General features: G+C 38.3%; 1 protein-coding gene across 5 annotated transcripts in view; it reads left to right on the top strand.

Moving 5' to 3' along the window:
• Positions 1-14,921, top strand: part of CCNY (cyclin Y) — a 116,880-nt gene that overhangs the window by 79,266 nt on the left and 22,693 nt on the right. For all 5 annotated transcript variants that reach the window (XM_021386126.1, XM_021386128.1, XM_021386131.1 and 2 more), the window contains 4 exons: positions 5,939-6,039; positions 9,357-9,392; positions 13,158-13,215; positions 13,312-13,431. In XM_021386126.1, coding sequence (XP_021241801.1) covers positions 5,939-6,039; positions 9,357-9,392; positions 13,158-13,215; positions 13,312-13,431 — 315 coding nt within the window. The remainder of the gene's footprint in view (positions 1-5,938; positions 6,040-9,356; positions 9,393-13,157; positions 13,216-13,311; positions 13,432-14,921) is intronic.

The raw sequence follows: 14,921 nt of genomic DNA, 5'->3' as shown, positions 1-14,921 counted from the left end.
CCTCTGGTCAAATTGCACAACACTAGCTATATGTAAATGTAAGCCTTTGAGCTACTTTTAATGTTCAAAGAAATATTTAATCTCTTCGGGGTGCTTTGTCTGTGATTTAGTGAGGTCTGTGTGTGCTGCAGAAGGGTTTACCAGAGATTGGTGAGCCCTCCTGGAGCTCAGTGGAACCTAGCAGAGCTTTCTGTATTTGACATGGGTAAGGACAAGCTTTGAGAGTTCAAAAAAACTACAAATAGGGATGTAGACAAAGGCATTAGTTTTGAGCATTATCAAAACGTTGATGAGACTAATCGACTGAGAACAAGGCTGAATCATGCCATAGACTGGTTAGATACAATAGATATTATGTAGGAGTGGTTGGTCTGGATTTCATTATTTTTTATTGTAGATGTTGGCAGAGAAGTGTAAGTGTGTGTTGATGTGGTTTACTCCAGCTTTTGTTCAGGTAAATATACCCTGCTCTAGCCACAAAATGTAGATAGTTGTGTTGTAGTAGAAAAATATGTAAGATAAAAATAAATGCAGGGTTTTGCAGAGCAGTTTGTAGCTTGATTGATTTTGGAGGCACTTTGTTGACCTGTAAAATTGTGTTGCTTGTCTGAAAGATCTTGTCAGTATTAAATCATATCCTGAGGCAATAGAAGATCCCTAAGTTCAGAACCTCCCTTTTCCAAGTCAGAAGCAGTCCTGCTTGCTGTTGTAATTTGGCTTGTATAGCTTTATATGCCAGTTCTGTCTAGTTGCATTTTGGCCAGTCTCTGCTGCCTTGAATCTATTGAGCATGTCTCTGCACGTGGGTGCTGGATGGCCTCAAATTTTCCACGGGTTGAGATGTTTTAACAGCCCCTTCTAAAACTTCTAAACAAAGGTACTTGTTTTTATGGAGGAAGAGACAATACCAATATTATTTAAGACAGAAGCTGTAAGCTATCTTTTGATGGACAGGTGGAAGAGTACTGGAAAAGACCGAAGTTGCTCTGCCAAACTGGAAGCTGACTGGCTCAAGGCAGCTCTGGAGTTAGAGCTGGGAAGCTTCATTAGAGGAGCGTTGTGCCCAAGTGACAAATGCTGCGGAGCGTCACGGCATAGTGCCATACTACTGTTGCTGAATAGCATCCCGGACAGAACTGGCTTGTACCAGTTCTGGTCAATTCTGTGTAAGGGTTTTGGTCGACACGCACCTCTCTGTTAGATATTTCTACCCAAGAGCACCCTGAAACAATCACGGTATCAAAAAATAGTAATGCTTCCCCTTTCCCTGCAAATTTAGATTTAATTTTGGAATGATCTTAAAATGAATCCTGAGAGGCACTCATCCTTTTGTTTATATTCAGTGTGAATTAGTTAGGAATTCCTTGTGATTTCTGTCATAGCAGGTATGTAGAAACATTTTTGGAGAGCTTGTGTGGTTTTGACTTGATTTCCATGCCCTTTTGCAAAGAAAAGTCAAACATCAGGCAAACTAAGTCACTCTGCTACTGATAAGATGCGTGTTATATAAGAGTCAAGTATATCATACAGTTCAAACATCTTAAATACAAAACAAAACCATGACTTGGAAAGTTGGAAGGTTCCAGAATGAAACAGGGAAAAACATTAAGTGATGTTTCCTTAGTACTAGCTGTGCGTGAGCGCCAAACTGCTGTTAAGAGCTAGACACTTGTTACTAGTGGAAGTACACCGGATCTTGATCTCTTAGAGCTTGTTCTGTTGCACATGCAAAAGCTTAGCAATTTAGAAAGCGATTTTTTCCATTATGCATCTTTTCCTGTAAAGAAAGAAATTCCACAATATAAAAAGTATTATGTTACCACTGTAACCTTTATGTCGTTATTTTTAACAAACTTCTTTGATTGAAAGGAGAAAACAACAACTGCTTCTGGAGTAAAGACCTATGAATCCTTTCCCTCAAAAGAGATTACAAAATGATAGAAAATCTGCCCAGAATTCATCTCAAGAGGCTGTTTAGCCTGATTTTGTGTCTTAGAGCGGAGTCCTGCATCTAAGCTGTTCTGGCCATACTTTGTTTTACCTCTTCTCCATCGCTGACAGTTGGAAAGATTCTGTTGTTGCTGAAGTCACTCAAGCTAGAACTCAGCTATTCCTGCCATTAAAAAATAAATATATATCTATATATTTTTTGCATTACCTCCTCTCAACATTACAGGTCCATTCTTTATTTTCCCTAGTTCAATGTAAGGCTGCTCTTTCTCATGCCTTTATCAATGATCATGGAGAAAAATGTTCTCTTCTTTGTAACTCCCTTCAAGATAATGTAGAATAAATATTGTTGCTTTGTTCTTTAAGAAAACTTATACGATTATTCCTTCTAAATCAAATGGTTCAAACCTCTGACTGATCTTGCTGAGTCACCCTTCATTATCAAATCAATTCATCTTTCTTGAAATATAGTAGTCAAACTGGACGTAGTATTCCATCTGAGCAAAGCGGAGGGGTGCTCCATCCTGTTGTACATATGGTAACTCTATTTATAAATCCCACATGATATTTTCTCTCTTTTTTTTTTACAAGAATGTATTTGTTGTCATGTGATCTGTACATCCTTTCTGATGAAAGCCTCAACAGTTGTTTGCCATATTATATTTAGACAGATGGCTCTTCTCTAAAGTGTATAGCCTTACATCTGTTCTTAATAGATGTCAGGACTGTATTTTTGTGCAGACTACTTCCCAGGTTTGTCAGGATTGTTCTGGACTATAACTTTGCTTTCTAATACATGTTTTGTTCTCCAAGTTAATGCCATCTGTAAATTCAGTTGAGAATGCTTTGATTCTGTTATCGAAGTTATTGCCCAGTATTTAATACTGAGTATTCAAGACCTCTGTGGACTCTCGCTTACTTCAGCCTTCCAATTAGGAAGTGATCTTTGTGTAACCAGAGTACAGCCTTCCAAGCAGTTTTTGCCTACCATGCTATCCTCGTTTTGCCCTGTGTAAGATAAAGTCAGAAGTCTTGCTGAAGTAAAAAAGCATGATATCTTCTGAATCACACTTTGAGGACGAAATACTACTAGTGCAAGTTATAACACATATAAGTGAGGATCCCACTCCCTATCAATGAGATGCTTTTGTAATTATTTGTAATAGCAGAGGTTGTCAAGGCTCTGCATGTGTGCTCACTGTCATGGTTCCATATGAAGGCTTACTGTAGGAACTGTATCTACCCTTTCTTTCTCACTTGTCAGCCTTAATGGTGGGACAGAAGATGAGGAGGAACCAACTAATACAGAATTTGGCTCATTTCTTGAAAGGCTTTATACTCTGTCTCAGTTCTTCTGATTTCTATCTGTTATAGTCTCTATGACTTGTATAAATGGAAGATTTTTGTAGTCAGCTTTTGATGGATTTGAAATGTGAGCCTTCTGTGCAATTTTGGGTGGACTTACTCCATTGAAATGAACGCTGAATTGGGTTTCTGTGTAGGATAGTACTGGATACTGAGCTGATTCTTTTCAAGAATGGAGAAGGTTCACGTGCAGCATTTTATGGAGGTTCAGAAGAGACAGGGCTTTGTGACTTTAGATTTCTTCTAGTCTAGTCAGGCTAGAATATGAAGCTGAATACACTTTCCATTAATTTGGAAAAGGCATGAAATCTGTTATCTGGCTTACCATATGGTTGCATCTGGACATCAGTAGAAGTTGGGAACGTTGCTTTATCGATAGGTTAGTTATTCACGTGGCAAAAATGTGCATGTGTACCCAAGACAGCAGGGTTACACTCGGAACCATTTTTCAGACTGGGGGAAGTGTCCCTTACTGCCAAGTGGTTACGATTGGGTAGTGAGGCATGAGACACTACAGACTTTTCTGAGATGTGAGAAGTTCAAAGCCTAATGAAGCATAATATGGACTGAGAACCGTGGAGAGGTCTGTGATGTGGTAGTTTCAGAAATAAGGTGTATGCCTCTAATCACTGGCATGCCTCAGATGTTGAAGTTCTGTTTGTGTAAGAAAATTTAAATCTGATAGTGATGTTGATATGGAGTTCTTTCCTGGTTTTCTCATGTTTGTTTTAGATGGACCAGGTCTGTTCATCATAAATTGTATCTACACCTATAAAAAACATTTACACTTAAACTGTAGAATTAGAACTTCTCATGTGCTTTTTTTTTATGATGCTATGTTCATAGCTTTCCTTTCTTTTTTTCTTTTTTTTCCCAACCAATCCAGAAATATGAACAAAACTATGGTAGAATAAAAGCTATAAATCACCAGAACCTTAACAATTTTCCCTGTACATATAAATGCTAGATAATACATTTGTTGGCATTAACACTTCCAGTGCTTCTAAGTTTTCTGTTTCTGTTGGCCGTGCTTAGCACACAAGCATTGGAAGGCAGATGGATTGTGAGCTTCCAAAGTATTACAAAGTAAGTTTCCCAACTCCTGGAGAATTTTAGAGGGGGTAAAATCTCTTTCATTTTTTCATTAAGCTTTTATTTGCAAGAAAGATTGTTCAGCCTACAAATGTACTGGTCAGACTGGGCAACCTGATGGTGAACTTCACCTTGATGGTGAACTTTGAAATCATTTTAACGTAACATTGCTACAATTGTGAGAGCTTCAGAAAATGATTTTTTTTTCAACTGTCAGAATACTTTGAATGTTCTTTTGCTCATGGTTGGGAAAAATAGAAAGGAAGATGACTCAGATGCATATAGATTTACAAAGTCTGTTCTGTCTGTTCTGAATGTAATGAATACACAAAATGTTAGTGAGACGGTGTGGAGTGCTGGAGTTTTTAATAATACCTATTTTGGAATTAGGCAAGGGAAGATGTACTAAGATGGCCCCATATCCTTGGTGCTGAGTTACTCTGAGCTGGTAAATCTCCGTGCATTCCACTGGAGATACTGACATTGGGCACTCAACTGAAGCTGTGGAAACAAGATTAATTGTAAGGCAAATTAAAATTTTCATGTAGGTGTGCCAGCTGAATTTTAAATCTGTCCTGCTCTGAGTGTGTAATTTCTCTTGCCCTCATTTCCATGACAGGGGCTCTTCTTGCTTAAGTTATTTACTAGTTTAAGTAGAAGAAGTAAGGATAAAATCAAACAGCATTAATGACTTAGAGCTATTAGCAGGTGTGATGAAGTAATTCTCTTTAGACTGCTGAGTGCTGGCTGCTCTAAGCTGCTGAAGGAGGTCTCAATAAAAAGTCTTCTGAAATAAGCAGTGTTGTCAAATGCCATTTGTGGCTGTTCTTTCCAATGTATTTTTACAGTAGTGCAGAAGTATGATTGAAATCTCTTAAACTTCTTCAGTTATGAGATCTTATGTATTTTTTTTTTTTGCATATGACTTTCTCATATGTATTTTTATGGTTTTTCTTCCTGTCTATAACAGTCTATTCTAGTGAACTAATTTTTGAGTTTTCCCTGTTATTTTTTTAGTTTTTAATGGTTCCACTGCAATGATTTTTTTACCCTCTTTCATTCTGTTTTTTGTTTGTTTAAATTCTCTTTTCTCTAAGTGTTGTTTTGCACCTGTTTCTAAACCAGTCTTCATCTCTTATGTGGTATCTTCTTCAGATTTCCACTTGTTCTTTTGTAATAAGTACAGGAGCATAGGACTTGTTTGTATTTTCTTTATAAATCTATGTGTTTGATTTGAGTAATTCTGCACAAAGATTTTTGTGGTGTTTTGGGGAGGAGGAGGGAGAAAGAGGGAAAGAGGAGAGACTAAGGCTTGGAGAAAGCATTAGGCAAAGCTCAGGCAGGAGTTGTTGTGTTTTCTACAGTGGTAATTATTTTTGAACTTTCCGAACTGCTTCAAAACATGATCACATTACTGTGTGTGTCATTGTGAGAGACAGAAAAAGTTTATTTTCTCAAAATTCTTACATCTCCTCAGAAAAATGCTTTGGTATTACGTAATTGCTATTGTTCTTTTGTGTGTTTTTCATAGCATCCTCCTGGACAGCTGAGAAGAAAATACAGTTCCTGCTCCACTATTTTCCTGGATGACAGCACAGTCAGTCAACCAAACCTCAAGTATACCATCAAATGGTGGGTTTGATATATATGTGTGTGTGTGTGTGTGTGTGTGTGTGTATGTTTACTTGAACCTGTATTATATCCTGGATATGTATACGTATTTCTCAATCATTATTAGGCAACTTTCATAGAGTTTAGTTTTTGAAGCAGTAAATTTGTTTAGTCATATCACGCTGTAGTGGCAGCGAATAGGATGAGCGAAGGATATTACTCTGATTTTAGGTTCATGAGGAATCAAACTCTTAGTATTGTGTATCTCACAAGAAAGCAACAATTAGGGTTCTTGAGTTCTAGCAGCTGAAATCCTTGTGCTTCAGCATTCAATTGGGTACTTGCTTTGGATAAGTTCTAATAAGAGAACTTGGATTCCTGATTTCAGGTAATTCTGAAAATCTGAATAAACTTCTGAAATTGAAAAACTTTATTCTGTTCCCAAGAAAATGCTTGTTTTCTGCGTTTTCCTTCCAGTTTTCTGTTTGAAATGAAAATTAATTGACTCCAGATTCATTTCCTTATTCAGTACTGAGACACTGGCACTTGAGAGCAAAGCAGTGGGGAGCTTTGTATGTGGTGTCCACATGGACTTATCCTTGGGGGACACTGCAGATGTTCATTTCAGGTTTCACGAATGTATTTTTTCATTTAGAGAAAAATGATATTAATAGTGTTTTAATCTTTACATATTGTACAGTAAGGGGAAAAATGTGAGAATGAATATTCGGGCATTTTCTGCTGTTTATCTGTTTATATTCTGCTGTGGTTGCAGATATACTCTTAACATACTTAAGAACTTAACATACTCAAATCCAATAGTTAATGAAGTCAAAATCTATGCTATAAAGTTATTCACATGAGAGAGATATATTTAGCCTAATACATCCCAAGGAGCTTGTGCTGTTGGTGATCACCAAAATGTGTTCTTCATTTTTTCTTAAAAAGAAAAATGAGGGAAGTGAAGAAGAGATTTGCAGATTGCCTGATGCATTATTCAGATATTTGTCTGAAGCAGCCTTGCATTTCCTCAAGTTTCTTTAGTTAGTAACTGAAAAATGATTGTGGAAAATGATTTGGGGGCTTTGGTATTCCCTCTCTTGCCTCTTGAATTTCATAATTCTTTGGTCTAAAACCCTTTGCACATGAATTTTCTTAAGTGCAGCCTTTCAGGGATGTGGAGGGAGATGCAGCTTCGGGTCCCTTTCAGCACAGGAACTAAGGCTGTTAGTGGCAAGAAGAGGCTCCAGGGGGCTGCAGCAGCCAAGATGCAGTGCCAGCAGCAGGGCTATGAAAGGGCAGAAAGCCAGGCCCTGGGTGCTGAGCTGGGGGCAAGGTGGTGGCATTTCAGGGCAGAGCTGTGCAGGACAGGACTGGGAGGGAGGGAGCTGCCCCTGGGAGATCTGGGGCTTGGCTGCTGGCGTTGGAAGGACTGGGAGCTGCACGAGGTCAGAGGGTTTGAAGAAAGGGTCGTGTGGGGTGAGGAATTGGACTCTGGCATGTGAGGCCTGTGGAGGAGGAGTTTCTTTCCTCTTCGTCTTCCCACGTGAGTGGCAGAATTAAGGGTGGGGAGACTGCAGGATTACAGCTTCTGTAGTACAACTTAATTTCGTGCACCCCTCCTGGACATCACTGCCAATGAGTGACCACGCACCTGTGTAGATCTGTAGAGATACATTTTGGCTGGCTCCTTTATTTGTTTTGAGTCATGTTACGTATTGGTGGGTTTGAAATGTTAGTGTGTTACCTGGAGGTCTTCAGAATGGGTGGGCTGCCAGAGTATGGTGATGGAAAGCTACGTTAGCTGCTAGATAAGGCACTTTGAATGCAAGCTGAACCAGTGCATGAAAAGCAAAATAAAACTTGGGTTTGAGTTAATCTATTACAGCTCTGAGAGACCTTCAGATTCTGGTATAGATTTCTGAAGAGTAAATATTTTCCTAAACTTAATTTGGCATTTTGTTACCAAAGCGACAATATGGACAGCAAGCAGAGCTCTGCATATGTGTTCTTGCATCCACTTTCATAAAACAAACTGGAGCTGCAAGTTTGTTCCTGGGAGCATCATTTAAAATTAGATTTTAGGACTAATTCACTTGCTAAATACTTTTCAGCCAAATTAAATTCATTCATAAATCTGATTTTTTGTGTTGAGTGAGGACTGTGTCTTTTGAGTGTCCTTGAGTACACAGTAATTTTTAATTTCTTAAATATATGTGTGTTAAAAAAATGAGTTGTTCTTTTAAAAGACTGTCAATAGAAAAGAGAGCCATTTTGCATCAGTGTAAGACAAAAGCAACTTACAAGGAATTTGACAGACCAAATAATCAACAAATAGAATCAGAGAGCTCTCTCCCCATTCCACTTTAGTTTTTTGCTGGATTTTGTGCCATTAGAGTAATCAGGGAGGCTGCTCTTTGTGCTCTAACCTTCAGTGAAGCTGTATCCTTAGTAAAGCAGATATCCTATAATAAAGCTAAAGTCACAAGTTGGAAAATGGAGAATAACTATGAGAAGCCAGGTCTTAAAAAAGTCTTCAGTCTCAAACGTGAATGCGATCAGTTGCATATGTAAATAAAAAGTTAGATTTCTGTGAATTAAGGATACTTTCTGTCTCTGTGCAGAGGTACCTAGCGGTATGATTGAGAGTTGGGAAATGCGTAATGCAGTAAATCATTCAGGGAGTCATCGTTCACAAGTTGAAATCAGTAACTTGATGCCATTAAAGTGTTGAAGCCCAGTATTTGAGTCTCCCATGCGAGTAACTATGTAGAAAGAGCCAGAACTTAGTGCATTTAAACATAAAATCAATATAAAACATAAGCCAGTGGTGATTAATATGTTTCAAGTTAGCCTTACAGCATTATCATAGGATCATAGGATGGTTTGGGTTGGAAGGGACCTTTATGATCATCTAGTTCACCCCTGTGCTATTGGCAGTGACACCTCCCTCTAGACCAGGTTGCTCGAAGCCCCATCCTTATCAAACATTAAAACTGAATGCCCAATGCTGTGTTGCTTTTTCTTCAAATTTGGAAATCAGTAATGTGATACCGTTGACTTCAGTGGAAGTGGGCTTTAAATTGAAGTTGTGTGTGACTTGGTATATAGATTTTGAGTATTTTATATGGTACTTCATTAGTAGTGAAAAGGAGGCACTTTGAGTGTGCTGAACAAATATTCTAAATCTATTTACTTTTTTTTCCTGGCATCTAATAATGAACAAAAGAAAAAAGGCACTGAGCTTACTTCTTGTCATACATTCTGCTAGGTTTTAATTTTGGGTGTTAGCATCACAAATAATATATGAAATATTAACTCTGATTTTTTCTTTACAGTGTAGCTCTTGCAATATATTACCACATCAAAAACAGGTACGTGTACTTGTACTGAAGATTTCTAATCAAAACAAATGGACTTCCGAAACCCAGAATGGTTTGGTTTTTTTTTGAAAATGTCTTTGGGTAGTTCTTCTGTTATCTCCCATGTTAGAAAAAAGAAACGTATTCTCCTATTTTGCTTAAAGGAATAAAAGTTAGAGGATTATGTATCATTAAAATCTGCAAGTCCGGTTAGCATTTAAAAGCTCTGATGATTCAGTATTTGATATCATATGCCCTGGGCACTTGTGCGTTAATATATGTTGCAGTTCCGTTTAGAGGAAATCTTAATAATGCCTTTCAGATTTATTTTTTTAGGCTATGCCTTTGTAAAATCAACTGTGTAAGTCTACAATCAGTTAATAGATTTTGAAATACAAGCCATTAATTATACAGTGAGAGTGACACTGTCAATAGATATAATTCAGGATGCTGCAGAAATAAAGCAGGTCCTGGCTTCTCTCTTCTGGTGTAGCACGTTTCAGATCTCTGCTCAGTCAAGTTGACTATTACAATTGAATAGAAATCAGGTTCTCCAAAAAGGTAACTTTGTACATGAATTAACACTGTTGTTGTTGAATTGCAGTTTTGTTTCTTAAATTCCTTGTTGTCATGATATAATAAGTCACCTTATCATAAAATAATATTCTCTGATTTTTTTTAAGAGGTTTTGTATAAATACTTCCAGCGACTTCTGTGTCCGTGGCTTTTCAGCTTGTCTTCTCAGAGAGCTTGGCATAGATCTCGATCTAACAAACCAACTTACAAGTTTTTCTTCAGGACTGTAAGAAGTCCAACTAGAGCAAAGGGAATTACTCCTAATTTCAAAGTTAAGCTGGTGCGTCATTTGGGACCATGTTTCAGGTCACTGGAACACATTGCACTTCTTGAAATGAAGCTGATGTCTCGGAAGAAACCTTTAGAAGTGCACAAAGGCAGAAGGGTTTAGGGTTTGATCGCTGTTGAAAACTCTTAGAAGACTTTCCAAGAGCTCAGTGAGCCTTGGACTGAAACATGGCAATCTGTAAAGCAAAAGTTGGAGTGAAATATTTTTTTCCTTTTAATCTAATTTTCTAGGAAATGAAGCATTAATCCTAGGAAATGAAGCGTTAATGATCATGCTTGGTTTACTTGTTTATCCATCTGTGGTTCCCTCTTTCCCTTTCATTCCAACATCTCTGGGTTAGTCCAGCCAGCTAATCAATTTTGTCTATGCTTGACTGACTAACACGGTTCCCAGAGTTAATCAGGTTCTAAAAGTTTTGGGGAACAATATTGTAAGTGCTCTGTTAAACTCTATGCCAAGTGAGTAAAAAGCTCAGCAGAGCAGGGGCACCTTAGAGACTACGTGTGGGTGAGAAACTTCAGTAAGAGCTCACAGTCAGTCAGGAGGAAATTCAGAGCCAAGGGAAGCCAGGCTCGCTTCCTTTTGATTTCTGGCTGCAGTAAAATATGCACATTCGTAGTCTTATCGCAGAACCTGATGCAAGTTTGACTTGCAACAATTAGAGGGAGAGGGTACACATTAATAAAAGAAAGGATCCCATGTCTGTGACTTGAAAACAGATACGCTCTGATTGTTATTTTCTTAGAAAACTTGCTATCTGTCTTTCCACTTTTGGAAGTGGAATGGGAATTTATTCAGCAGGAACTGGTGGCTGCTTCTCACCTGAAGTTCCTAGGAGCAATGGGATACATTGTAAGCAGTGACACCATGACACTGCAACAGGTGCTTGTACATCAATTAATGACTAAAATGAAAGATGTAAAACAACTGTCTTCAGTTGTCTCTCATTTAGGAATGGAGGGAACAACGTGATGACAGCATTCGGTTGTATGTGCTGCTGAAACAGCAATAGCAAAACTTGTATTCCATTTCCTGCCATTATAGGCCAGAGGAAGTCGTTGACGTCTGTGGCAGATTTGAGTTTGTTATGGGGGCTGGGGAGTAAGAAACTGCTGCAGCCCTTGGGTAGGCTTAAAGTTCATTTTGACAGAAAACGAATCAAGCACCTGCTTTGCCAGAGAAGAATTATTTTCAGATAACAATTATCTGTTTCTCCTCTATGCTAAGCGTAAAACTAAATTATTTTCCAGTATTCTAAACTGTCACCAACCCCAGATGCAAGTTTTCAGAGAAACTATATGTATGCTTCATATGTTCCCCACATTTTGACTCTAACATTCTAGTTAGCATTCCTGCTTTTCCCACTGTCTGCTGTCGTTGTTCCATTGACTGACTTTTTCCAGCTTTTGTCACACTATCCTACGACTGGTAGGAGACTACACATGGCTTGCTTTTGGAAGAAAAGCACTGGTGAATTTGCTGAATAAATAAATAAGCAAACTAGGGCCCAACAAACCAACAATGAACAATGCTTAGGTCAATTAGTAGAGTATTCCTTTTTGAAAGGTAACAAAATGAATTTATTTTAGTGAATAAGGCACAAAACCCTATCCATTCATTTTTTGGTGTAATAGATTTTTTTTCTGGCAACCCAAGTTGCCTTCTTAGCATGTACCAGCTACACACGAAGAAATAAAATACGTTTTTTCTTTCTGTATTCTCATTGCGAAGGGCCGCAGCGTACTGTAGCTGAGCACTGATTTCAGAGAGACTGCTTCTGCATTAGGGTACTAGCATTTTCCTGTAGGGGTAAAAGAGTCTGCTCTAACATACTGGCTGATTAGGAATTTTGAACTAATTATCTCAGTCTGCGTGCTGGTTTTAAATTAACTACTCCTTTATAAAAGAACAGAGCTGATTTTCAGTGTGAGCAGGCTTTATAGCAGAAACAATAATCGTGTTCAGATGCTGAGGTTTAAGTCTGTTATCCACCAATAAGTACATTTTATAGACATGAGTTTGTTTGTAAAACTCATGTTTGCGTGCTCTGAGGTATGTGCTGGTGAGTAAAGACAGAAAACATATTCAGTGATTTCTCTCTTAAGACTTCTGTGACCAGAGGATGCAATAAATAAAGATGGTATTGTATTAAGGAAGTGACATGGATACATCTGTCCAGAAAGTGTCCCATTTCTAGCTGGCACTGTTACAGCACTCGCTTTTGAAATTGTTAACATTCCTGCTAAGGTTACACACAGCAGAAATTTTAAATTGCTTTCTGGATGCTAGAGGTGAAGTTGCATCCACTTTCTTGTTGACCTTGAACAACAGAGATCTGAGAGAAATAGTTAATTAAGTCAATGAATACAAATATTATTTTGTCTGCTTTTTTAAAAATTATTTTTTGTATACTTTTGGCTTTCAGAAATCATTAATAGGAAAGGGTCTTCCAAAGAAACAAAATGGAAGTAAATATATATTACATAAAGTATAGCTGTAAAAATAGTGTCACATGTTTATAAATGTTTGTGGCATTGACAATTAAGGAGGAGGAGAAATTAATTAAAAAATGTGGCAAGGATCTACACGGCGAAGTTAAGAAGAGCAAGCTGAGTTGATTTCATTGTGTTAGAAGTTTATCATAGTACATCCTTGGGCTGTGAAAAAAGCCTCACAGTAGGGAGCTTTATATCTTGGGTGTTGAAAGTTAAATATTTTTGCATACTTTATAGCATGGACTTCATATTACATGTGAGCTTTATGGTAGTGTGTGTGCCAAGTCACATTTCTGCAGCGTTTCTAAGTACCTCAGCATAGGGAGTACTGGATCTTTAATGATACACTTGCATCTGTGAGAGTTGCGCGTTGTTGTGTTCTGATAATGACACTGCTTTGGTTTTAATACTTTTTAGGGATACAGACGGAAGAATGCTCTTAGACATTTTTGATGAAAACCTTCATCCCCTTTCGGTAAGTTCATCCATCTCTTTTTCCTTTTCATGTGAACTGCCTTTCTGCCTGCTCCGTTGTGTTTTGGTCGCTTATTTGGAAGTATTTCTTCCTTAGAAATCCGAAGTGCCGCCAGATTATGACAAACACGATCCTGAGCAGAAACAGATTTACCGCTTCGTTCGGACGTTGTTCAGTGCTGCTCAACTGACTGCTGAATGTGCCATTGTCACCCTGGTGAGTGTCTGCGCGATGACATCAGCTATCTAACAGACTCAGTTTTGTTCCCAAAGCTCGCTTTGCATGATTTAATGGATGTAGGTGTTGCCAGGGGATTTTTTCTCACCATGGCGACCAAAGGAATTTCTCGATGGGAAGAGATACTGCAGTTTATTTTCTTGGGGAGAGTAACTGATCAAAGAAAAGGTTGGATAACGTGTGACACAAAAGCTGGGGCTTCGTCCCTCACGGAGCTATAGCATTACAGGCCACCAGAGTGACTAATGGAAAGCACAGGTGGCATAAGCAGTCGGGACAGGAGGGAACGTTAAAAGCAGAAATCCTTCCACTTTGGGGGATTTATTGTGTATTGCTATAATTCCCAACGGAGAGTCAGGGGACAGCTGTAGGTAATCTGATAGCACTAGTAAGAATTGGTGGACAGACGAAGGATTTGGTCAGTGACTGAAACACGTTAGCGATGGCTTCTTTTTTTACTTCCACTGTACTTGTCTTTCAGGACTGCATCAAGGACTGAACAATTGTGCCCAAGGCTAAAGTTTAGCTACTTAAAAATAGCACAATACAGAAAAGGCTCAGATATTCAGCTGGTGTGGATCAGCATAGCTGTGTGGATTAAAGGAGCTAAAGTGATCTCCACCAGCTGAGAATTTCTTCATTTTCCTGAAATTTATATCCTGTCAAATCTCTTCAGCTTTCAGGCACAATTTTGGCCACATTCTTGAGTCAGAAATATTTGAATGAAATGTGTTTTTTTCTCAACTGCAACATGTGGTCTCATAACAGCTTTTTTGTGCCCTTTAGATAGTAAGAGGGGAAACTGGAGAAGGTGGATTTTGAAAGCAAGATCTACTCCTTTTCTCTGTTGATCTTAGAAGCCAGGGGCGAGAAATTAGTTGTCAGGATTTTCTCCTTTAGACAGTCAAAATTAATTGTTCTAGCCAGTACAGAACAAGAATCTGAGGGAAATAGAGCAATAAACACCCTGCAGTGCTCCACCCTTGCATTTTGAAGTATTACTCTACCTAGTTAGTTGACCTACCCATTACTTGTTTTCTGAGGTGACATTTTGTCTGTCTCTTTTACATAATTGCACTAAGTACTTGTCCTTCTTCTTCCTGAGCGTTTTCTGCTGGAGGCAAGATAAGTTTGTGAATCAGTGTGTTCTTGTGTAATTTAATTAGTCTACCGTCAAATACAGTGAAACCTTGTTGTAGTTATCTGTTATTTGATCTTAGGTTATTTGATCAACGAGGGCACTCTTTAGCAGAAAGGAAGAGGGTTTTGTTTTTTTAAATAACAATATCTTCCTGTCTTTGCAATGCATGGAAAATTCTTTGCCACAAATCTTTACCCATGTGCATATTTGAGTATCTTTCATTTGCAGCTAGTTCCTTGCCTCTTCTGTTTCTCATGTGGCTTCCTTGTGAGGTACTGCTTTTGGTATGATCTGCAATTAGATACAAATGTTTCTAACTCCTTTGTCA

Source organism: Numida meleagris, chromosome 2, assembly GCF_002078875.1.
Source record: "Numida meleagris isolate 19003 breed g44 Domestic line chromosome 2, NumMel1.0, whole genome shotgun sequence".
Taxonomy (NCBI): Eukaryota; Metazoa; Chordata; class Aves; order Galliformes; family Numididae; genus Numida; species Numida meleagris.
This window is presented reverse-complemented; position numbering and strand designations above follow the sequence as displayed.